General features: G+C 38.1%; 1 protein-coding gene across 1 annotated transcript in view; it reads left to right on the top strand.

Moving 5' to 3' along the window:
• Positions 1–25,834, top strand: part of Agl (amylo-alpha-1, 6-glucosidase, 4-alpha-glucanotransferase) — a 72,745-nt gene that overhangs the window by 28,851 nt on the left and 18,060 nt on the right. Inside the window, exons 13-25 of the mRNA XM_052730741.1 lie at positions 444–567; positions 4,455–4,618; positions 4,866–4,967; positions 5,063–5,218; positions 5,334–5,484; positions 6,987–7,111; positions 7,198–7,310; positions 7,645–7,779; positions 16,092–16,222; positions 20,393–20,529; positions 20,774–20,907; positions 21,674–21,849; positions 24,761–24,863. Coding sequence (XP_052586701.1) covers positions 444–567; positions 4,455–4,618; positions 4,866–4,967; positions 5,063–5,218; positions 5,334–5,484; positions 6,987–7,111; positions 7,198–7,310; positions 7,645–7,779; positions 16,092–16,222; positions 20,393–20,529; positions 20,774–20,907; positions 21,674–21,849; positions 24,761–24,863 — 1,751 coding nt within the window. The remainder of the gene's footprint in view (positions 1–443; positions 568–4,454; positions 4,619–4,865; positions 4,968–5,062; positions 5,219–5,333; positions 5,485–6,986; positions 7,112–7,197; positions 7,311–7,644; positions 7,780–16,091; positions 16,223–20,392; positions 20,530–20,773; positions 20,908–21,673; positions 21,850–24,760; positions 24,864–25,834) is intronic.

The following is a 25,834-nucleotide window of genomic DNA, read 5'->3' as shown; positions in this document are numbered from 1 at the left end:
TGAGTTTAGCCTAACCTTTACTGAATAATTCACCATCAGATATAACTATCAGTTCTGACTTAATTAGCCCCCCAGAGATTAATAATCTTATTAGAGGTATTAAGAACAAATAAAAACAGGGGAAGTCTGGCAGAATTGCAGTGTCACAGGCTGTGTTTTAATGACACTAACATTTTCTTTTTTTTTCTCTTTCCTTCTCCTCTGTCCCTAATCTTGTCTACAAACCTAATCTTCTTTTCACTGTTGTTCTCTGTAAACCCTCGGGCCCCCACGGGTGCTGATCTTTCATGTTGTCTCTCATGTGCACGTCAAACTTTATTTGGTACTTCCTTTTGTGTTCCCTTGTACCTATTTCATGTCAAATCCACACCTAGTCTTGTCCCTCCTTCCCTCTCTGTCCTGCTCTCTTCTTTCTTTTACATTTGTGACTATGCTTTTTGCAGTACATGCTGGATGCTGCTAGAAAATTACAGCCCAATCTTTATGTAGTGGCTGAGCTGTTCACAGGAAGCGAAGAGCTGGACAATATCTTTGTTACTAGACTGGGCATCAGTTCCTTAATAAGAGGTAGGCTCACTGAAGTCCATTTCCTGTCTGAGATTGTAAATGGATGTTTCCTATCTCAACCGCCTGTTCCCCAATACCCAGTAACCTCTTCCCAAATTACCATACAGAAGCTTATATTAATTATAAATGTCCGCCTGATAGCTCAGGCTTATTACTAACTAGCTCTTATATTTTAAGTTAACCCATATTTCTATTTATGCTTTGCTACATGGTGGTACCTTTATTAGCATGGCACGTTCATCTACTCCCTCTGTGTCTGGCTGGTGACTCCTGACTCTGCCCATTTCCTTCACATCATCATTAGTTTGGTTGCCCTGCCTATACTTCCTGCTGGCCAGTTAGCATTTTATTAAACCAATTCAAGTGACAAATCTTTATAGTGTACAAGAGGATTGTTCCATAGCATTTCCCCCTTTTGTCTAATTAAAAAGAAGATTTTAACTTTAACATAGATTATAAAAATTATGTAAGATTATATACAACAAAAACGGTTATCAAGTAAGAATTACAGTTACACTATCCAGTCTATCTGTATTTGGCAAAATTAGAGAAAATACCTAATTATGTTTTCTTGGTGAGCCTAAATTTTTGTATCTATATAACTAAGAAAAACTATAATTATAACCATTCAGTATTCAACTCCATCAAAGACCCCAGAAGGGTGAAATGTTACATAATGACAGGGACATCAGTCTGCCTGGACAGTCACCCAAGGTTCCTCTGTAACATTGGGTCATCCTCTTTGGCCTACAGACCTAGCATATCTTACAGACTTTACTGTGAAACAGGGAATTCTGAAGCACTGTCCTACCTTGTCTTGGCAAAGTTCTGCAGTCACTTTCTTGTGTGTCCTTCTGTCCAGTTTGAACAATAACTGTCAGCAGTTGAGGCATGGCCAGTTTCTTTGCCCATATGGCTAGCTTTTCCCATAAAGAGAACAAACTCCGTATGAAGTTCTTTGATGCCAATCATCTTCTCTGAAGTAGATTGTTGCTGCCAGGAGCAGACATGTCTCACTGTCGTGAAAGGCCTTAGGTTATTAAACATATTAAATTCCATATTCTGTAAGTCTTTGAAGTGTTTGAAGATCATCTATCTAAATATATGTGTATGACCTTGAAAACATACCTAACATGACTCTAAGTTTGACTATTATAGATGACCATTAATCTATATTTCTTAATTATATATTACATTTTTAAATGAGCTGCGTAATACCCTAAACTAGAGTAGAAATATACATACAGTATAACAAAATTAACTTTAAATTTGGAACAATAAACTAAAATCCATTCCAATGTAAAATATTCTGAGATTAATAGCTTTTTTATGCATTAAAGTAGATTCAATAATCTACCCTTTTATCCTATCATTTCTATATCCCCCCTTTTTTCTTTTTAGAATGAGATCACTGAATCTAATCTCCTTTGTTCAGCTTTTTTCCTGACCATTACCAATAACAACTTGTAACCAACCCCCTAAACAATGAAAAACATTTGTAACCAATATTTTGGAATGCGGGTGTAGTTCTTTAGACTACTTCTGCTGATTGGGTGTGCTGATAATCTTTGAGGGACCCTGAGAAAATTTAGGATAATGGTTAAGTCTTGACTAGTGTCATCTGTGAGGCTGGATCATCTCAGCCAGCAGCCTTGAAGCTGTTCTGGATGCAGAACTCAGAGGAAACTGCAACAGAGGTGCTCTGAAATGATGGATCATCTGGGCCATCAGTTCCCATCAGAGATTTTTCAGGGGGTCTTTCTTTATCAGACCTGATGTTTCTTAACCCAGAATGAATCCAGAGCCTCTCTTGTAGAAATAAAAGCAGAACCTCTTTCCAAGAGTAACACATCTTTTGACTTAAATTTTGAATTCAAGATATTTTTAAAATATATAGGTTGATTTAATCTACCAATTTCCATAATCGAAGGTCTCTTAGCAGCCAAAAATTTTTTATTTTAGCAGCCAAAAATTTTAAAGACAGCACATTAATATACATAATCCAGACTCTCTATGTTTGTTTTCCATCTTTACATGGCTTATTATATTTTTTTTATTACTCTATTTCTTTTTTAAGGCCTTTTTCTACCCTTTTTCTTTTCTTTCCCAAGCCTATATATATATTTTTAAACACACTATAAATCGTTTAGAGGTTTTGTTGTTTTTTGGTTTTTTGTCTTAATCTTTCTTTACTGCATATCTCTGTCTTTTGCTGATCACATGAATCTTTAAACTGCTAAGAGGCATGGCTAGGACCAAAGTGATGGCTGTAGTGGCTGGCTCCGCCCCATTCTTTGGTTCTGAGAGCCTAGCTTCACCGTGGAGGTACCAGCAAGCCATGTTTATTGCCCCAGCTCTGAGAAGTTTCTGGATTCACACTGTCACCAAGTAGTATGCCACCCACTACTCACAAATACCATTTAAGCGTTTGGTAGTAGGACCTCTTAAAAGAACTGCATGGTTTTTGCTGCTAATGCTGAGTCAGGAAACCATCTCTTAAAGGAGCCATGCCTCTATTCACTCTCAGCAAACAGAGCCCACCGGAGAAAAAGCAGTTACCAAGAAATCAAATTTGACTCTATTTTTATGTGTTTGGAATCCTTTTTTAAGCTTTGTCGGGTTTTATGTGGAAATTTTGGCCACGAGTTGGAGCGCCATATGTAAAGGGATATTTCCTGTCCTGACTGCCTGTTCCCAAATACCCAGCATCCACTTCCCAAATTACCACACAGAAGCTTATATTAATTATAAATGCTCAGCCAATAGGTCAGGCTTATTACTTATTAGCTCCTACATTTTAAGTTAACCCATATTTCTATTTATGCTTTGCCACATTGCGGTATCTTTATTAGCATGGCATGTTCATCTTCTGTTCCCTCTGCATCTGGCTGGCAACTCCTGACTCAGCCCTTCTCCTTTCCATCATCTTTAGTATGGTTGCCCCGCCTATACTTTCCTACGTGGCTATTGGCCAATCAGCATTCGAGTGAGAAATCTTTACAGTGTATAAGAGGATTGATCCACAGCAACAATGAGATGCTTTGCTTTTATTTAAGTGGATGACAAGGCATGTAATAACCCTTTATGTAATACCTAATATAACTGAGTTTCCTTTTAACAGGTAAAATTTCTAGTTTGTACTAAGATAATTTCAAACAGAAAGACCAGTGAGGCCAGGTATGATAGTTTATACCTGTAATCTCACCACTTAGGAGACTAAGGCAAGAAGATCACATGTTTAGGGCCAGCTTGGGCTACTTAAGTTCCAGACTAGCCTAGGATACATTTTTTTTGAGATCCTGTCTCAAAAAATAAAAGGAAAGAAAGCTGGTGAGATGACTCAGTGAGTAAAAATGCTTGTCCCCAAGCCAGGTGACCTGAGTTAGGTCCCCAGAGCCCACATGGTGGAAGGAGACAGCAGACTCCTGAAAGTTGTCCTCTGACTTGTACACATATGGTGGCACCTGTGCACACACAATATGTCCACAAAAGTAATTAATTGATTTGAAAGGGTGAGGGAGAAAGGGAGAGAGGTAGGTGTGGTAGGTTACTGACTCAAAAACAGAACCGTGTTTGTATATTTTGAAAATACACAAATCTGTTTTAACCTACTACTATATGATGCATTTTTTAGATATTTTCCCCATAGATTTAATATAATCAGCATCCCAGTGAACAGCTATTGATCCTTTTTTTCTACTCAAGTTGTTTCTCCAGTTAAATTGTAGTTAAGTGTTGGTCACTTGGAGTTGGTGACATTTGCTTAATGACTTAACCCCACTTTTAATAACGTTGATATGCCTTGGAAGTCAGTCATGATCAGAATCTAACCTTCTCTTGGACATTGTGAGGAACAGGGTTAGTAAACTGCTCTGTTCTGTCTGCAGAGGCCATGAGCGCGTATAACAGTCATGAGGAGGGCAGATTAGTTTACCGATACGGAGGGGAACCTGTCGGATCCTTTGTGCAGCCCTCTTTGAGGCCTCTGATGCCAGCTATTGCGCATGCCCTGTTTATGGACATTACCCACGACAATGAGTGTCCAATTGTGGTAAGCATCAACCTGTTTCTTGTACTGCCTAGTGTTGCTAAATGTTTCAATATTTAGCCGTCTGGTGCTTGATGGCAGTGATATCCACATACTTTTTCAGTGGTTGAAATGCCTTGATTTTAAAGTGTTTTGTTGTTTTGAAACAAATCACATGCCTTCCAAAGTGTGTCTATACTTGTTCTTGGCTGATGGAGTGTGCATGTCACTTGGCATTTGAAGGAACGTGAGTTTCTGCTTTCTTTTCTAGCACAGATCAGCCTACGATGCTCTTCCAAGTACCACGATTGTCTCCATGGCGTGTTGTGCTAGTGGAAGTACAAGAGGCTATGATGAGCTAGTGCCCCATCAGGTGTGTTGAATCCACATGGCCAGCAGCACTGGTCATTTTTATCCACGTTTTCATTGTAATTAGCATGCACATGTGACCAAGCTTTACCTCTTCAGATCTCAGTGGTTGCTGAAGAACGATTTTATACTAAATGGAATGCTGGGGCGTCGCCGTCAAATGCAGGAGATGTTAATGTCCAGAGTGGGATCATTGCAGCCAGATGTGCCATCAATAGACTCCATCAAGAGCTGGGAGCCAAGGGTTTCATTCAAGTAAGAAATGAAATTTTAAAAATTGCCCTCTGGACTTTGCATTTCAAAGGAAGACCTTCTGGACTGAGCCCTTGTTTCCAGACGCAGCGCTGAGCCAGTTTCCCCCACTTCTCAGGTGTACGTGGACCAAGTGGACGAAGACATAGTGGCGGTCACAAGGCACTCACCGAGCATCCACCAGTCGGTTGTCGCTGTGTCCAGGACTGCTTTTAGGAATCCCAAGACGTCATTTTACAGCAAAGAAGTGCCTCAAATGTGCATCCCTGGTAATCTAACCCACGCACTGGTGGAATTACATCACGAAGTTACATTAGCACATTGTCTTCATATGTCATATATGACATATAAACTTGGTTCAGAAAAGAACTTAGATGGAGGCAATTTCACTGCATGGAACAAAATCTAGACAAGAATATTCCTGAGCATTAACATTGTTTGAGTTGTGAAATACTTTTGTTTGCATTTTAATGTATCCCTTTTTTTCCTAATATATATTAACATGTGTTTCCTTATACTGTGGATAACATATGTGTCTGTGTATCTGTTTTTACATGTGCATAACATCTATACACATACTATATACGCATATATACACGTGTATGTATTTAAAAGGCAAATATTAAGACTGCTCATAATCCATCCTCATCAACCATCCTAACTAAGCCTTCCGTCAGTCTGGCATTCAGCCAAGTAGATATTTTTATTATTCTCTATGTAGTCTTCTTACCCACTGATATATGATTATTTATAGCCTTCAAGGACTATCTCTAAGTATATAGTCTGTCTATCTTTGACATTTATATGTTCCTGAGATCTTCCCTTATTGTTGGTTGGCTTTTTGCTAGATGTCTACATTTTACTCCTTACTATTTTAGATAGTGTAGTATAACACAGCATACTCCTACACAAATAGCAACTGCTTGTTAATTGAATGAAAAGTCTAAAAAAAAAACCATTCTGTGTGTGTGTGTGTGTGTGTGTGTGTGTGTGTGTGTGTGTGTGTGTCTATGTATTTGTGTGTGTATTTTTTTAAGGTGACAGGAACATAGTCATACAGGCTAGCCTAAAACCAACGAGGCTAGCCCTGGACTTAGAGATGTTGTTCTGTCTCAGCCCCTTAAGTTGCTAGGATTACAGATTCACATATCCATGCCCAGCCCATATTCTATATTTCTTGCTAGTTGCTAAATATCTATGGCTTCAACTTTTAAAAATTGTCAACCTAGCTAGACGGTGGTGGCACACGCCTTTAATCCCAGCACTTGGGAGGCAGAGACAGGCAGATTTCTGTGAGTTAGAGGCCATCCTGGTCTACAGAGTGAGTTCTGGGATAGCCAGGGCTACACAGTGAAACCCTATCTCAAAAAAAAACAAAAAATAACAACAAAAATTGTCAACCTAAAGAATTTTAGGGTTAAATATTCATTACCTGCTTTAGTGATCTGATATTTGCTAATGTCTTACTTAGTTTTCCTTTTGTTTATTTAGTATTTTTGGTATTGGGTGTTACACGTGCCAAGCATGCATTGCACCACTGACCTACACTCCCAGCTCCATATTATCTTAAAGAGCTCTTAGAGAACACAGTACTGTCTCAGGATTTGTGTTGATCCTGATCATTCTCAGAACATTCCCATTATCCAGTTCACTAAATGGTAATTTCATCTCTTGTTATGTGAGTATTTGATCTTTAAAGAGTCTCTCTCCTAACACTAAATTTTGAATGTACATTAGAATAGTTTTTGTTAAAATGTTTATATTTTCCCAGGCAAAATTGAAGAAGTAGTTCTTGAAGCTAGAACAGTTGAGAGGAATACAAAACCGTATAAAAAAGATGAGAGTTCAATCAATGGGATGCCGAATGTGACCGTGGAATTCAGAGAGCACATCCAGGTATTTGGGGTTCTGGTTTTCACTGTGCTTAATAGTTTAAGAAATTTAAATTAGTTAATGAATGGATTTTCTGTATCTTTTTCAAGCTTCATGAAAGTAAAATTGTCAAACAAGCTGGAGTTTCTACAAAGGGTCCCAATGAATATATTCAGGAAATAGAATTTGAAAATCTATCACCAGGAAGTGTTATCATATTCAGGTATGTTAATTAGAGTTCAAACGGTTGACTTTACTTATATTGAAAATATTTTGGGGGGTCTGGAGCGATGGCTCATCGGTTAAGAGTGCTTGCTGATATTGTAGAGGACCTGGTTCAGTTCCCAGCAGCCATGTCAGGTGCTCACAACCACCTATACCTCCAGTTCCAGAGGATCTGATGTCTTCTTCTGCTCTCTCTGGGCACCTGCACACATTCAATTTGTACACACAGAGGCACATAACATTTTTTAAAAATCTAGAAAAAAATAGTTTGTGTATCTTGTTAAGTTTGAATAAACTAAAAGTTACCTGTTTTTTTTATCAACATTATTCAGAGTTAGTCTTGATCCACATGCTCAAGTCGCTGTCGGAATTCTTCGAAATCACCTGACCCAGTTCAGCTCTCTATTTAAATCTGGAAGCCTTGCTGTTGACAACTCAAATCCTATATTAAAAACCCCCTTCGCTTCGTAAGTATTCCCTATTTTATAGATCTACCACCTCAACAATGATGCGCTACCCCTAGCCTGATCTGGACAGTTGTAAGCATGCTTTCTCTCCTTGCTACTACTCAAAGTGTGGTCTGCAGGCCATTGATGTCAGCATCAGCCACTGTTAACATTTCAGTCTGTCACTTCATCATTTGTGTGTGTGCTCACCTGTGCACCTCTTCATGCTTATATATTCTTTCTCTATAGATTCTCTCTCTCTCTCTCTCTCTCTCTCTCTATATATATATATATATATATATATATATGCATGATTTTTCTAATCTCTCTAAGATTTAGTTGCATACATTATACTGCTTACCATATCATTTTTTTTTTCATTTTTAATGTCAACATATTATTGTTTTATATATAGCAGTGTCATAATAAATTTAGTTATTGTCCACTCTGAGATATCTAGAGCGCTTCTAATTATTCCTTATTATGTGTATCTTGGTACCCTGATTTTTGCTAAGCTTTTAAATATTCCTTTGCTGTGTGGTACCACATAGTGCTGAAGAATATCCATTTTAGACTAAGTTTGGCTAAAGCTTCAACACTGTTAGCATGATCTTGGCCAAGTTATGTAGAATTTTCTGGACAGTGGAGCTAACAGTAGTATTTACCTCTTAAGATTAAATAGGATAAAACATGGAAAACATGTGACACCATGCCTGTCATCTGATAGCTGCTTAGCATGTTTGCTATCACTGGCACTAAGTTAAATTTCTAGAAATGGAGTTTGGGGTTAGAATGTATCACATACTTAGAGTTTTTAATCCATTCTGTAAAGTAACCTCTGGAAAGATTATATCAAAGAGCATGTTCAGCTTTATGTAAGAGTTTCATCTTTGCCAATAATGAATATATATTATTATAATGTTATATTTAAGAGCATAAAGTATGCAGCACTCAGTAGGCAGAGGCAGGAGGATCCTGTAAGTTCAAGGCCAGTGTGGTCTACATAGAGCTCCAGGCTAGCCAGGAATATTTAGTGAGACTTTGTCTCTAAAACATCAACAAAAAATAGAGCATAAGTTGGTTTTGAATTCTATTTCAGACTCTGATGAGCTATGAGAAGATAGACCTGGTTAGGGTTATAACTCAGTTGGTAGAATACTTTCTTTTTTTTTTTTTTTTTTTTTTTTTTTTTTTTTTTTTTTTTTTTTGGTTTTTCGAGACAGGGTTTCTCTGTGTAGCTTTGCCCCTTTCCTGGGACTCACTTGGTAGCCCAGGCTGGCCTCGAACTCACAGAGATCCGCCTGGCTCTGCCTCCCGAGTGCTGGGATTAAAGGCGTGCGCCACCACCGCCCGGCTGGTAGAATACTTTCTTAGCATGCACAAATCCCAGGGTTTGTTCCGTAGTGCCACATGGTAGTATACACCTATAATCACAGCACTTCAAAGGAAGAAACAGGATAATCAGAAGTTCAGTGTAATCCTTGACTGCATAGTGAATTCGAGGCCAGCCTGAAATACATTAGACCATGCAAAACATAAAAGAAGTGAGGCATGGTGGTACATGTCTTTGATCCTAGCACCTGGGAGGCAGAGGCAGAAGCAGGTAGATCTCTGTGAGTTTGAAGCCAGTCTGGTTTACAAAGTGAATTCCAGGACAGCCAGTGCTATGTAGAGAGATCATGTCTCAAAAAAAATTAAATTAAATTTGAAAAAAGGAAGTAACACTTTGAACAGTTATTACAATTAGAGTTTCTTTTACTAAAGAGTTGTAAGACTTATTTATGTAAACCACCTGGCACAGTATTTGACACACAGTACCTGGTCAGGATTACTAATCAAATTGGTAAATATAAAATACTTTAACATCTCATCTTAAATATTAGTTAAACTAATGTTTTATCTATTTGTATTTGTTTGGCTAATGTCATTTTATGCAGTAGCCTGTTTTTCTGTAGTGTTCAATATTTTGGTTGTTTTGTAAGAGTTTTTAAACACTGAGGATCTTAATTCAAAATATTCTAGTGAAGCAATTACCTACCAAAAAAGTCTGTGATGGAATAGTTGTGTATGTCTCTAGAATGTTATATAAAAAAGGACATTTCTTTTTAGACCTCAGATTATTTCAAAGTAAGAACAAAAGAGTCTGCATTTTAAAGCTTCCTGGGTGCTTTTTGTGCAAGGAGTCCACTGGTTATGTGCTGGGAAATACTGTCCTAGAGAGAAAAGGGCACTGGGCCTGCTCACTTATTTGATGGCCCTGGTCTTGAACTGGAGCTGTGGAAAGGGAGCAAAGCACAACAGTTTTCTAACTTGAGATAGAACAAAATAAGAGAAAAGGGAGACATTCAAGAAGATATGTGTTCACAGAAAATGCTGGTTTTGTGAAGTGAAATTACCTGAGCAACTAAGAAAATACAATTTCAACTATTGTCTTAGTCAGTGTTCTATAACTGTGAAGAGACACCATGACCATAGCAACTCTTATAAAGGAAAACATTTAATTGGGATGGCAGCTTACAGTTTCAGAGGTTTAGTCCATTATCATCATGGTGGGGAACATGGGAGCATGCAGACAGACATGGTGCTGGAGAAGTAGCTGTGATCTCTACATGTGGATCCACAGGCAGCAGAAAGAGAGAGAGCCACTGGGCCTGGCTTAGGCTTCTGAAACCCTAAAGCTCACCCCTAGTGACATGCTTCCTCTAACAAAGCCACACTGTTGCACGAATCCTAAATGGTCTTATAATAAAAGCCCAGAGCCAGATGTCAGGGTGAAAGCCGAAAGATCAGAGAAGAGAAGTAGAGCAAGCCACAGCCACCACCTCTTACCTCACCGACTCCTTAGCCTGACAGAGCATCTGCACGAGAGTGAATTTCTGTCTCCTCCCACCTTATATTCCCTTCTCTGCCCAGCCATATTACTTCCTGTTTCAACCTTTCTAATGCTGGGATTAAAGGTGTGTGAACCCAAGTGCTAGAGTTAAAGGTGTGTGCCACCACTGCCTGGCTGTTTCTCTTTTAGACTGGATTAGTCTTGTGTAGTCCAGTGTGGCCTAAAATCACAGAAATCCAGATAGATCTCTGCCTCTGCCTCCAGAGTGCTAGGATTAAAGGTGTGTGACACCACTGCCTGACCTGGTATGACTAACTCTGTGGCTAGCTCTGTCCTCTGATCTTCAGGCAAGCTTTATTTCATAGATTACAAATATATCACCACATTTCCCCTTTTTTGTCTACAATAGTAAAAGAAGGTTATAACTAATATAAGAAAAATGATATACAAAAAGTACAATAACTATATATAATATGTCAGTCAAGAATTACATTAATAATGTCTAGCCCATTAACAATTGACAAATTCAGAGAAAATATTCTATTATTTATCATATTTTGATGAATCCAAAGTGTTGTACCTAATTCACTTTCTATCCTAACTTGTATTACCAACCAAAAACTACCTTTTGATGTTTTTCAAACTTATACACTTTACACCTCTTTAGTGAGTTTCTTTTCTGAAATTGTTAACAAGGAAAACTATAACTATCTAGTCATCAACTCCATCAGAGACTGGAGAAGGAAATACTGTTAACTGAGTAAGCAGGAAATGTAAACAAGCGACTTCCAAAAAATGTGAGAAATGTCAGAAACAACTGGCTGCCTGGACAGTCACTCAAGGTTCCTCTGCAATGTTGGGACTATAGGCCTAGCATATCTGACAGACTTTTCTGTGAAGCAGGATTTTCTAAAGTGCCTTCCTACCTTGTCTTGGCAAGGATTGGCAGTCTGTTTTGTTTTGTTTTTTCAAGACAGAGTTTCTCTGTGTAGCTTTGGAGCCTGTCCTGGAACTCGCTTTATAGACCAGGCTGGCCTTGACTTCACAGAGATCCACTTGCCTCTGCTTCCCGAGTGCTGGGATTAAAGGCATGTGCCACCACCGCCTGGCTGGTAGTCCTTTCATTTGTGTCTTGCTTGTCCATTTTGGACAGCATACTGTCAGCAGTAGAGGCAAGGGTACCTTCTTGCCCAGTGGCTAACTTTTCTGACAAAGACAGTAAACTCCATATGGAGTTTCATCGATGCCCATCATCTCTGAAGTAGATTGGTGCTGCCAGGAGCAGACATGTCTCATTGTCATTAAAAACAAAAGAAAGAATCTACATTATTAAAACATCTTAAATGCTATATTCTGTAGACCTTTGAAGTGTCTATCTAAAATACATCTGTTTGACCTTGAATACATACCTAATATGACTATAAGTTCAATTGTAATAGGTAACTAACTGCTAACCTGCATTTCTTTATTATCCTAAATAGTTTGTAATAATAACTTTCAAGGACTAGCGATTTGTATTACATTGTTAAATGAACTGTATAGGTACAATACCTTGAACAAGAGTAGAAATGTATGTACCGTATGTTCCAACAAAAATAGTCTAGAATTTGTATCAATGTATACAATATACAAGAATCCAATCCACTGTAAAATAATTAAAACTAGTAGTTGCTTTTTAAAAGTAGATTCAATAATCTACCTTTTATCTTATATCTATATTGTCTTTTTTCTTTTTCTTCTTTTCTTTTTTTTTTTTCAAACAAGAATTCCCAATCTAATCTCCTTTGTTTAGCTTTTTCCCTGACCATTACCAGTAACAACTTGTAATCAACCACCAAAACAATGACAAATATTCATAACCCATTGAAGGACCAAAAACTACCCATCCCACCTCTTGGGACTGTGGGTGTCATATTCTTAAAATTACTTCCTGCTGTCTGGGGGAATGATGGCATCTTTAGGGGACCCTGAAAAGAAAAATTTTGGGTTAATTGTCAAGTCCTGGGAGAGGTAGCTGTATCATTTGTTGTCCAGTCTCTGCATAATAGGAAAGTGCAGGGCTTGCCAAGTCCTAGCTAGATTAGTCTGTGAAGCTGGATCATCTCAACTAGCCATCTTGAAATTGTCCTGAGCAGTTTGTAGTCCAAAACCAGTCTTTGGGTGGTGTTTGTCAGGTTAATGGTGTTGTCACAGTCCATGTGGAATCATTATTGTGGGGCCCCAACATCCATTTGAAGATTTCAAAGATTACATTATGTCAGATTATTTCTTTTCTTGGTAATTTTTTTCAGATAGTTCTCCTTCTTTGGATGCTTATTTGTTCAAAGGTCTTTTAAATTTTTCAAGATGGTTGTTTTTATTTTCCTGAAAAGACAGAAACAAAGCCCTTCCTCAACCCTAACTTTGGGGAGTTTCCAAATCTAATCTTTATCAATTTTGATTTCTGGTTTCTACTTAAATTTTTGTTTTATTTTCTAAAGCTATTTTATCATCCAGAGCAGTATGGGTTTTTTACAATAAGCATTAGGTTCTTTAATTGTTCTGGGAAGGAGTTTCTTCCACGATGACAGGAAAGGACTGAATGGAATTTGACCTCAGGGTGTTTCCAAGTGAGAAAGGCAAGGGATTACTTTGTCTGCCCCTTGTTGACCTACATTCATTAGCCCAATGTCTGCCTTTGCCGCACCTGCATAATCCAGAAGGGAGGGTATTCTGTTGGAATTATTCCTTGAAAAAACATTATTTTTAGGAACACCCTGTTTACAGTCCCTTTCTAGGTGACTTTATTTACCACAATTGAAACATTTGACATTACTATTTTTCTTCAAACCTCTGGAAATCACCTCTCCTATCCAAGCTTCATCATGATCATGAAATTCAACATTAATTGTATCTCAGATCTGTTCCTCCAAGGGTGCTGATCTTGCCTTTAGTGGTCTAATTACCCATTTGCATTGTGAATTAGCATTTTCAAAAGCCAAAGATTCAATTAATATTTGTCTAGCTTCTGAATTTAGTATCATTCTATTTACTACTGAAGTCCGTCTTTGTAAGAAATCAGTGAATGTTTCTTTTGGGCCCTGTAAAATGATTCAGTTTTCTTTCCTACTTCTTCAATTCTCTCCCAAGCATTCAAGGCTGCTGTGGGGCATAAAGCTATGGTGTGGTCATCATATAAAGATTGTCTTTGTACATCAGCATAATCACCCTCCCCAAGAAGCTGTTCTTGGCAAATTTCAACACCTCTAGCCCTACTCCATTGTTCAATGGTCTTAGCCTCATCCTTCCACCAGGTCCTCCATTATAATTGGGGACCAGCCTCTAAAACTTCAGTAACCAAATTTCTCCAGTCTTGAGAGATAATTCTATTACAAGTTGACCACAAGTTTAACATCTGCCTCACAAACGGTGAGTGCATGCCATATGGGACTATTGCTTTGAATTTTCCTCAAATCTAACATTTTGCACAGGAGTCCATTCAGCTTACACAGTCTTGGGGATATCTATTATTTGGCAGTTCCTGTCAGGTTACTGGATAGATTAAGGTTGGCTGTTTGAAAACCTTAGGCTCTTTTTCTGTAACATTATAATGCAATGTTGAGATTGGTTCTCCTGTCTGAATATCTCTATGATCTGTTTTAATAAGCTTTTCTAAGACTTGTATCTTGCTTGGCACTCATATCAACCAAATTGGCACTCATATAAACCAACTTTTTTAGGAATAAAATAAGAATGATCAAACCAATAATGTTTATAATTGACATTACATCAATCCCATCTAAGTTAATTATCCTCTCATTTAATTGTTCCATTTTCAAACCATCTAGTGTATTATCAGAGACCAAACTCCTTTCACTGTAGTAGTGCTTCCCATTTTTTTTTACATTTTATAAAATCTTTCATTGATAAATAATTCACATAGTATACAATTTGCCTGTTTGCACAATTTGATAGACTTTAGTCCAGCATCCTCATAGGCCCATGACACCATCACCACTTTTTATTTTAAAACATCGCTGTCTTCAATTTCATACACACATATAAGGTGTAGTGATTACATTCCACCTTATTTTTTTTTAATTTTTTTTATTTTTTAGATTTATTTATTTATTACTTATACAGCATGTATGACTGCAGGCCAGAAGAGGGCACCAGATCTCATTACAGATGGTTGTGAGCCACCATGTGGTTGATGGGAATTGAACTCAGGACCTTTGGAAGAGCAGTCGGTGCTCTTAACCTCTGAGCCATCTCTCTAGTCCCCCTTATTTTTTTTAAATGAACATAATATTTGCAATTGTAACCATTTTTAAGTTCACAATTCAGTGGCATGAATTATATTCAAGATATTAATTGCACTCATGATATTCATTAATTATACTCAGATATTAATTACATTTGTGGTATTCATTGATTACATACACAGTATCCATTCAATAACTATATTTATGATATTCATTAATTACATTAATTGTATTGATTTATTACATTCATGATATTATGTCCTGATACTACTGTCCATTTGTGGGGCTTTTCTATCACACAAAACAGAAATTCTGTACTTAGGAAATCATTGTTCTATATTCCTTTTTCTCCATCTTGAGATAACGTCTAATCTTTCTCTCTCTATGAATTTGTATATTCTATATATTTCATGTAATACAATTCTATAGTATTTGTCCTTTTATTTGAATGTAAAAACATTTTATGTACACTGCAGGAAAAATAATACACAGATAGCTTGAACATAAAAACAGGTTATAATTCAAAAGTCCAGGGTTATTTGAAACTGGAAAATATTTTCTCTGTAGATATTGTAGAAATGATAACATTTCCCGATAAGCCCTTTTAAGCATTTAACAACTCTTGCTGCTCTTGCAGAGGACCAGAGTTCGGTTCCCAGGACCCATGGTAGGTGGCTCACAACTGCTTGTGATGCAGCTTGAGGGGATCCAGTGCCCACTTTGGGCCTCCATAGGCCCTGCATACACATGCACATACACACACAGACACATAGATGAAATTCTTTATTTTTGGCTGCCTCTGGGTTTATAAACTTAGTTTAGGAGTGACATTAGCTCTTATTTAATTTCTACCACGTGTTGCCCCTTAATTATTACTTGTGATATTGTATGATAGTATATGTTTACTTAAATGCTGAGTTCCTAGAATATATATGTACTGATTACGTTTTATTGTCAACTTGATATAGCTAGAGTCACCTGCAAAAAGGGCACCTCAGTTGAGAAAATCCCTATAACAGATTGGCCTGGGGACCAAGTATTCAAATATACACGCCTATGGGGGTCCTTCTTATTCAAACCACCACACCACCCCTAATCGGTTTCGGTCAGAGTGTTTTATTATAGCGGCAGAAAAGCAACTAGAATGATATATTTCTAAGACATTTAATATTTATAGTGCAGATTTTTTTTGCTTTTATTTTATGTAAATGAAATGTCAGTGTATTTATTAATCACCTTTATTTTCTAATTCTTAGCATTGCCTCTAAATTGACTTTGGCTGAGCTAAATCAGGTGCTTTACCGATGTGAATCAGAAGAACAGGAAGATGGTGGAGGATGTTATAACATACCAAACTGGTCATCCCTTAAGTATGCAGGACTTCAAGGTAGGTATAAGGACAAAACTTTGTTTGTTTGTTTTCTTTCTTTCTTTAGTGGTCATCTTCATAGAAATAAGAATATAAGCCTAGAATATGGACACCTGAGTTCAAATTATAACTTATGGCTCCTTGTTGATTGACCATTAGTGAGTAGTATAACATTTCTAACTCCAATTTCTGCCTCACTAAAGTATGAATATTAGAACCAGTCATGTGGTAATGCATGCTTTAATTTTTTTAGATTATTTTATTTTAAGAGTGTGAGTGTTTTGCTTGCATGTATGTATGCATACATGTGCATGCCTTTTGCCTGCAAAAGCTGTAGAAGGTATTAGATTCCCCTATCAGTGGGTGCTAGGTATTTGAGCCCCTAGAATTGGAGTTACAGTAGATTTTTGCCGTGTGGATGCTGGGAACTGAACTCAGATCTTCTGCAAGAGCATCAAGTGGTCTTAACCACTGAGCCACCTCTGGTGTACAGTTATAGTTTCAGTATGTGGGAGGCAGAAGTAGGTGGATCTCCACGAGTTCAATGCCTGCTTGTTCTACATAGTGAGTCCCAGGCCAGCCAGAGCTGTACAGTGAAACCGTGTCTCAAACAAAACAAAACAAAAAAGTATTAATAATAGCCAAGCATGGTGGAACAAGACTGTAATTCCAACTACTCAGAAGGCTGAAACAAGACAGTTGAGAATTTGAGGCCACCTGGGCTATAAGGGGAACCTTGTTTCAAGAGAAAAAAAAAACTGTAAGCAATGTTACTTAATTAAATGAGATCATTCATATAAAATACAATGTGACAAAGTATTCGGTCAGTAAGTGCTCCCTAAAACTGCTAGTTCTGTGTCTTTGCTTAAGGGCATTTATTTCTCTTAAACATTAACCTCAATAAATATTTCTTGTCTTGGTTTATTATGTAACAAGAAACAATATCCTAGACATTGAGTTTTAGACATGTTATGCTACTTTTGAAAAGTCAAGTGAGACTGAGTTGTAAATAAAATATTTAACTGGAAAATTTTTGCTGCGTATTTGCTTTTTCCTATATAGTTAAAATATATAGAGTGTTTATAGAGCTACCATATGAGCCTGATATAAAATGGGGATTTTAACTTAGACTCCACATATGAGAGAAAGCATGCAATATTCTGTGTGAGTCTAACTTATTTCACCTAACGTGATGCTTTCTGGTTCCATGTATTTTTCTTCCAGTGACATAGTTTCCATTGTATGTACTTCCCACTTTTCCTATCTTGGCTCTTGTGAATAGTGCCCCAGTACATGTGCATGTGCCATCTCTGTGGGTGCTGACTTAAGATTCTTTCCATTGTGAACCCAAGAGTGGTGTGTGTCTGGATCATAAGGTATTCTAGTTCTAGTGTTTTCAGGAGGCCCCGCACTGATATTCATATTAACGGTATCAGTTTACGTTCCCATTAGTAATAGCAAGTAAAGGGTTCCCTTCCCCCACCCCCACATCCTTGCCAGCATTTGTTGTTTATTTTCTGTTTGAACTTCATTTTATTGTTATTATTGTGTAAGTATGAGTGTGGGCACATGCATGCCTTTTACCACCTGGTCCATTTCCTGGCCCTGTTGTCTGTTTTCATGAGGACAGCCATTCTGATCAGAATGAGATGGAATTTCAGTGTAATTTTAATTTGCATTTCCATCATGGCTAAGTCTGAGCTTTCTTTAAAGACTACCTTGTAGGCTGGAGCAATGGTTGAGCACTGGCTGTTCTTCAGAAGACCTGGAGCTCAATCCCCAGCACCCACATGGTAGCTCACAGCCATCTGTAGCTCCAGTCTCAGAGGATTGGATGCCACATGCACTGCATACACGTGCTCTACATATTTATATTCAGGGGAATATTCATACACATAATATAAAAATAAATAGTCCAAAAGATATTTTAAGACCACCTTATTTCTTATATCTTCTATACATTCCTTTTTAATTTTTACTTTTGGATAGAGTGTCTCATGTAGCCTAGGCTGGCCCCAAAGACACTATTTTGCTAAGGATAACCTTAAACTCCTGACCCTCCTACCTCTACTCTTAAATGCTGGGATTACATGCATGTATGACCACAGCCAGCTTTATAAAGCCTTTCTTAGTTATTGCTTATCATAGTAATTTCTTTGTCCTCAGAATGACACTTGTATTTATTTACTGTATTTCTTATTAGGTCTTTGGAAAATATTACCTTATGCTGGAAATTAGTCTATTTTGTGCATGTGAATGTTTTCACTGTGGTTAAGAAACAAACCCCAGCTGATGGATCTCTGTGAATCCAAGGCTAGCCTGGTGTACAAGTGAGTTTCAGGACAGAAAAAGCTACATAGTGAGACCCTGTCTTGGAAAAAAAACAAAGACAAGGAGCCAGACTTTAAAACTAGACCCCCTACACTGATCAGCTATATAACCCTGCAGTAGATAAACTCGCCATGGGTCAGTTTCCTTACCATAATCATGGACCACAAGGGGTTGCGATCAGGATTACAACAGCTCATATTCATAAAATACATAGACCTGGTTTCAGGTGACCTATGCCCTCTTCTGGCTTCCCTGGGCACTGTATTCATATACCTCATCTCACACACACACACACACACACACACACACACACACACACACACACACACACACACACACACAAAGACATACATACACATAAATAAAAGAAAATTTTTTAAAGTATGTTACCAGTTTTAAGCTAAAAAGCTCCTTTTCTGTCCTTTTTCTGGTTCTTTGCTAATTCTCTTATATGTTTCATGAAATGACTCAGCTCATTCTTTTTAAATAAAATTGCCCTTATCTGATTTGTTTTTACTTTATGTCAATCATTAACAGTTTGGGCAGCCCAGAGCATTTTCCTAGCCGACTGTTAATAACAGCTGTAAGTTAAATCAGATTCAGCCACTGCGTTGACCATTTTCTGCCTTGAACAAAATTACATTCCCCAGTTCTTACAGTACACTGTGTTCTGTTATTTTGGAATCTAGGAAACTTTTTCATGGTTCTCCTCCAGATTCTCAACAGCCAGTTAGTTATCTGTGATTTCTTATGTTCACTTTGACATACTATATCCTTTTAATCTCCGTAGTTACCATCCAGTGCTTTCTCTAAACCAGCTAGCCAGTTTTCTACCCTCTTGTTACCTCCTGTACAAGCCCTTGCATCCCACTGGTCGCTGTCAGCTCTGTTTTCTGAAACAGTTTTCATTGTCATTCCATAATTCAGCACCAGCTCCAGCAAATGCTGAGCAGCGATCCCCTTCCCTGAAAATACTGGGACATAGGTAGGACGTCTACAATGATATTTAATCTGCCTTGTTATCCATCTTGTTTTGAAAGTTATGTTTCCCAAGGAGAATTATAAACTCCTTGAGGGAAAAAAACCTTACATCTTAAATTCATTGTTTTTAATTTTTCAAAACATGCCACACGTTGTGAAATTCAGTAAATCCTAACTCTAATTTAGTTAAAATGAAGCCAGTAAAGCCAAATACTGTTTTAAGGTAGAAATGATTATTTGACTGGGTGATGAAAGTATAATCATCCTGTAACAAAGTTATAGAATCTGCTGTGAGTATGCATAGGAATACTAATCACTCTAGCGGAGAAGTCTGCATAATAATCATTATATGTCCATTAGCTCAAGTGGTGATTTTGTTTAGTTGTAAGTATTTCCCGTTATATTCCAAAGGCTGCTTCTGAAGCTGTTTCGTTATCATCCTCCATTGGTGGTCTTGCTTCCTCGGAAACCGGTTTTGTGATTTTCTTAATTCTTTTCTAAATATTAGTCTACCACTTACTAACACAGAAATACCCAGGCTTATCCATTTGATGCTTTGGGGTAGAGAAATCATGCCAGTTGCTTTTGAATGTTGCAATATTAAATATAAACAAATGAGTGCAATCCTGAAAGTCCTCCCTCTCTGGAAGCTCTCTCTTGTTCTTGAAGCAGTAGATTCCTTCTGTGGCCTCTGTGGCCTGGATGAAGTATGAACCCTGATTCTTATGTCCAGCCAGGCCAAGTGCCATTGTGGACTGACCAGCCTTTATGTCTGCCTGTATATATGTTCACCCCAAACAATCGGAGACTGACCACAAGCTAAGCAATGAGAACATTTTGACTTTGCCAACAGCGTAATAATGTCTGAATTTTCAGGATTAATGTCCGTGTTGGCAGAAATAAGACCAAAGAATGACTTGGGGCATCCGTTCTGTGAAAATTTGAGGTCTGGAGATTGGATGATTGACTATGTCAGTGGCCGGCTTATTTCACGATCAGGAAATATTGCTGAAGTAAGTAGAATGATATTCTAATCCAAACAATCAAGGGAACATTAATAATTATATGTTACTCTGTTATAGATAGTATTCAAGTTTCCTTGAACTGTTTTCCTTTCTTGATCATCTTTTAGGTTTAAAGAGTGGTCACATGATTAATGGGTTACTGGCTAGCAAAGTTGCATGTGTAGATTCAACTCTTAAAATATACCTAGCCTGGAAACATGCCAAATTAACTTTTAAATTATTTCTATAATAGGTTGGTAAATGGTTGCAGGCTATGTTCTTCTACCTGAAGCAGATTCCACGATACCTTATCCCCTGTTACTTTGATGCTATATTAATTGGTGCATACACCACTCTGCTGGATGTAGCATGGAAGCAGATGTCAAGGTATACCCAACATAACTTGAGTAAATGGGCATAATTGTGTGGAAACTATATAGAGAGAGTTATTTTGTACATGATTTTAAAAGACCAAAGCCTAAGGAACTATCATATCACAGACACCGAGCTGAGAAACCTTTTAGGTAGACAGTAATGTTAGCATCCTTTAGTCTGGAACATGCAATACCAAATGTAGAGTTTGGGTGGGGTTTGTTTTTGTTTTGAGACAGGGTCTCATGTATTGAAAACTTGGAACACACTGTGTAGGCAAGGATGATCTTAGCTTCTGATCCTCCAGCCTCCACTCCCAAATGCTGGAATTATGGGTATGCATCCAGTTTATAAGGCACTGAGTGTCAAACTCAGGGCTTCATGCACACAAGATAAGCACCCTACACACAAACACACACACACCATGAACACATACACAGTAATACAGTTTCAGACATTGGTGGGATGTTTCGGTGTCTAGCTCAGTAGAGCATCATTTGCCTAGCAAGCATAAAGGCCTTGGGTCCAGTCCCCAGCTGGGGATGGGAGGTTAGGGGTGGGATTTAAATCTGGTCTACAAAGCCTGTAAAATATGATATGGAAAAAACAAAATTATTTAATATTATTTGTTTTATTCATTAACTTGTTAAATGACATACACAAAGTATTTTACCATTTTACACATTTCTGTAGAAAAATCACTTGGTAAAAGGACGTGTAATACATTGCTGACAAGGTAGTGTTTCTGCAGATGATCTCTCAACTTGCCACTTGGTTGCAGCTTTGTTCGGAACGGTTCGACCTTCGTGAAACACCTTTCCCTGGGTTCCGTCCAGATGTGTGGAGTGGGGAAGTGCCCTTGTCTGCCTCTTCTGTCTCCCGCGCTCCCGGATGTGCCCTACAGGCTAAACGAGATCACGAAGGAGAAGGAGCAGTGCTGTGTCTCCTTGGCTGCAGGTAAGGACGTTGGAGGCAGTAAATGGTAAAAGCCTGTAGTGTCCAACGAGGAAACCCCGTGGGAGATGATGGTTCCTATGCCACTGCTTAGTAAGCTGCTCACTCATGATAATAATTCTTACTATTTAATTGTAACTATGTACTAGACACTTATGTGTGTTCTTATTGTGGTTGGGTAATCCTTTCTTCTGCAGGTATCTGTTAAATTCCAGTTTGGGGCATTTTAAATATCTATAATTAAATTTTGCTTAATACAGTTTCCCATTTTTCTTTCCTAATTTTGTGTAACGTTACAGTTACCAAACAAAACATGTTAAATGATTTTTTAATCACATGTCTTCATTGTTGTCAAGTACTGTTAGCCATATCTACTGGCACCATCTCCTACAAGTAGGTTTAAAACATCCAAGCAGTAAAACATGCCCAAAGGAAGGCTTTTCTTTTTAATACACTTCCAGTGTGTTTTGAGAAAGCCTCGAGTAGTTGAGGCCACTAAAATTGAGAACTTCACGTTGCTTCTTGGGGTTTGGTAAAGTGAAGTACAAAGTTTACAGCTTTTCAAATTAAACTGAAGTATATAAATACAGCAAAGTGGTAATATCATCTGCATGGATCCCTCTGCTCAGTTTTTCATTGGTTCAGGTCAGATGAAAGACTTTGTGGTGTCCAACAACATGACCTTTCCTTCCTTGACTGTGGTCATAAAAGTCATAAAACTGTCTTAGTGCTAAGGTGGAAAGCAGTGCCTAGTAAGTGCAAGGCCTAAGAGTTCAGTTCCTCGGCATCACACAAAATAGTTTTTAATTAAAAGGAGGAATAAAATAAAGAGTCAGTTTAAATTCTCCAGTTGTGTTTCAGACTTTCATTTGATTGATGGTTCTGGTAGTCATCATTTCCCAAGTCCAAGCAGGTACTGGAACTGGAACAGTGTGGGAAAAACACACCAATGGGGAAAACTCAGGTTTAAAACCCAATTTTTAAAAGCCTATTACGTAAAATAATAACCTCAGCCTTTATGATTGTGCACTGCTACTATTAATTAAATACCCCCAGAATATATGTATTTATTTATAAATCATGTAGTGATAAAATTTGTAACATTTATGTGTAGTCTGTATAACAAATATAAATAAAGGCCCTAGTATTCTAATATTTTAAGGGAGTATTTTGTCTAATTCATACTAGAAAAAAAGTAAAATGATACGCAGATTTCCCACTAAGTTTTGATGGAGTTCATTTTAAAATGGTAATGCCTTCTTTTGTAATCGTATTACAGGAAAAAAATGTAATTAACGTTTATGATAATTGACAGCATAGAAATCACCCCCAGAATACTTGGTCTATAAGTTGTATACTTGTAGAGGACAAAAAAGTAACAAACGAGGCCGGGCGGTGGTGGCGCACGCCTTTAATCCCAGCACTCGGGAGGCAGAGCCAGGCGGATCTCTGTGAGTTCGAGGCCAGCCTGGTCTCCAAAGCGAGTTCCAGGAAAGGCGCAAAGCTACACAGAGAAACCCTGTCTCGAAAAACCAAAAAAAAAAAAAAAGTAACAAACATGTCTACGTATAAGTGCTAAAGGTTTCCCAGCTTTCACTTTTTATAGTTCTTGTTGGGACAGGGACCTACTGTGTAGCCTAGACTGTCCTCAAACTGGAGATACAGCTGCCTGCACCTCCTGAACTTTTGGATTAGAGGTTCAAACCATGATGCCCAGGTCACTTTTCATTTTTAACATCAATAGATTACTGGTATTTTAAGGCATGCTAATTCAGACTCACTCTTGAGTCTGCACATGTTGCATGTAAGATGTTTAGTTACAACAGGGGAAGTCTGTTGTGCTCAGACTTGGTTCTTACACTGTAATCAGTGGCAAAATTTCAGCTCTCTGTCCATTAAATAATTCGTAGTGTGTTTGAGGGTATTTTGTACATCTTTTGGAGACAATGTAAAAAATGTATCTAATGGTGCTTTTAATTCTGTTTACTCTTACTCGGAATTTTCAATTTAGTAATATGTTAGGTCTTTGATTCTATCATCAGAAATTGTTTATATGAAAGCATAAGACTTAAAATTATTTCTTACATAGCTATATATATAGTTATAGTATATATAATACATATATACTGTAGTTTATTAGTATATATACTATATTATATATAACTATATACATATATAGTGTGTGAGGTAAGTATAGCACTATCAGTCTCTATCAGTCTGTTGTAAAATAATGTGAAATTTGGTGATAAACTTTCACTGTAGATAAATTAATAAACATTTAATTAGATATCACTGAACTAATAATTTCATATTTAGATTTATTTATTGCCCTTAAAGCCAGGGCAGAATCTTTTTTTCTTTTTTTTGGTTTTTCGATACAGGGTTTCTCAGTGTAGGTTTGGTGCCTGTCCTGGATCTCGCTTTGTAGACCAGGCTGGCCTAGAACTCACAGAGATCCACCTGGCTCTGCCTCTGAGTACTGGGATTAAAGGTGTGGGCCACCACCGCCGGGCCAGGGCAGAATCTTTTAAAGTATGTATTTAAAGTTGTATTGTGTCATTTTATATGTTAAATATTTGATCTCTAATTTTAAGCTTTTAATTTATTAGATTCAAAGACAAATTGAAATCTGTTTAGGGCTGAGATGTAACTGAGTTGTAGAACTCTTGCTGAACGTTGCCTTTAATCTCCTTTGGGTCACAAGATGCCTTTCAGAGTCAGATAGGACCGTAGAGCCTCATCCCATAAAGGCTGATGTGAAGTGCAGACATACATTTTGCTGTAGAGGATTTTGGAAGGTTTGCAGGCTCCTTCTAATTTGCCCATTAGTCCAAACCTAAAGCGTGTGTGGCTGGAGTCCGTGGAATGGAACGTCATGTTGTGATTGACACGTGACTCTGCTGTCTTTTGCCAGGCTTGCCTCACTTCTCTTCCGGCCTTTTCCGCTGCTGGGGGAGGGACACTTTCATCTCATTCCGAGGGCTGCTGCTGCTTACCGGACGCTACGTAGAAGCCCGGTAAGAGGCTCTGCAGAGCTGCCAAGCCAATCTGCAGCTCCGTGTTCCCTCTCTCCCATCTCCTGTCAACGTTTGCAAAGTACGATTTCCTGAGGTGTTTTTATTTGGTTTGCGTTTGTGTGGGGGAGCACGGGCATGCCATGGTGCACATGTGGGGTCAGAAGACAGCTGGGCTTTCCTCTCCTTCCACCACGTGGGTTCAGCCTGAGGCTGGGAGCAAGCACCTTTACCCACCGAGCCGTCTCACGGCTCCGGGTTCTAAAGTTTTCATTTTCATATGCTCGTTTAATACGTTTAGAGAATTTCAAATGAAAACAACTTTGAAGTTACTAGGTTCCACGATAGGTCAGATCGTCTTCAGTATTTGTGAATTTATCTAAAAAAATTTTTAGAACCATTTTCTGCCTTCGTAAAGAGTATTGTTAGCTGGGCATGGTGGTGCACACCTTTAATCCCAGCACTCAGGAGGCAGAGGCAGGTGGATCTCTGTGAGTTCGAGGCCAGCCTGGTCTACAAAGTGAGTTCCAGGACAGTCATGGTTGCATACCTTGTCTCAAAAAAAAAAGAAAAAGAAAAAGAAAAGAATAAATATACAAATAGTTATAATACCCACATAAAGGTTAATGACTTCACAAAGTTGTCCTTAGACCTCAACACATATACTGTGGCACAAATATGCACATAAACACGCACACACCCACAATAATAATAATTATTATAATAATAATAATAATACTTCTGAAAATTTCGGGAACTGGAGAGATGGTTCAGTACTTAAGAGCTGGCTGCTCTTCCAGAGGACCCATGTTTGATTCTTAGCAAACACATGGCATTCTTGGCAAACCGTCTGTAACTCCATTTCCAGGGGATGGACACCCTCTGCCTCAGCCAGCACCGCTCCAGGCAGACTGACATAGACACAGGCAGAACAGCACACACACACACACACACAATAGTAAAATGTCTGGAAA

The sequence above is a fragment of the Peromyscus californicus genome, unplaced genomic scaffold (assembly GCF_007827085.1).
Source record: "Peromyscus californicus insignis strain IS unplaced genomic scaffold, ASM782708v3 Scaffold_9__1_contigs__length_137607984, whole genome shotgun sequence".
Lineage (NCBI taxonomy): Eukaryota > Metazoa > Chordata > Mammalia > Rodentia > Cricetidae > Peromyscus > Peromyscus californicus.
Note: the sequence above shows the minus strand (reverse complement) of the source record. Positions and strands in the feature narration are given on the sequence as shown.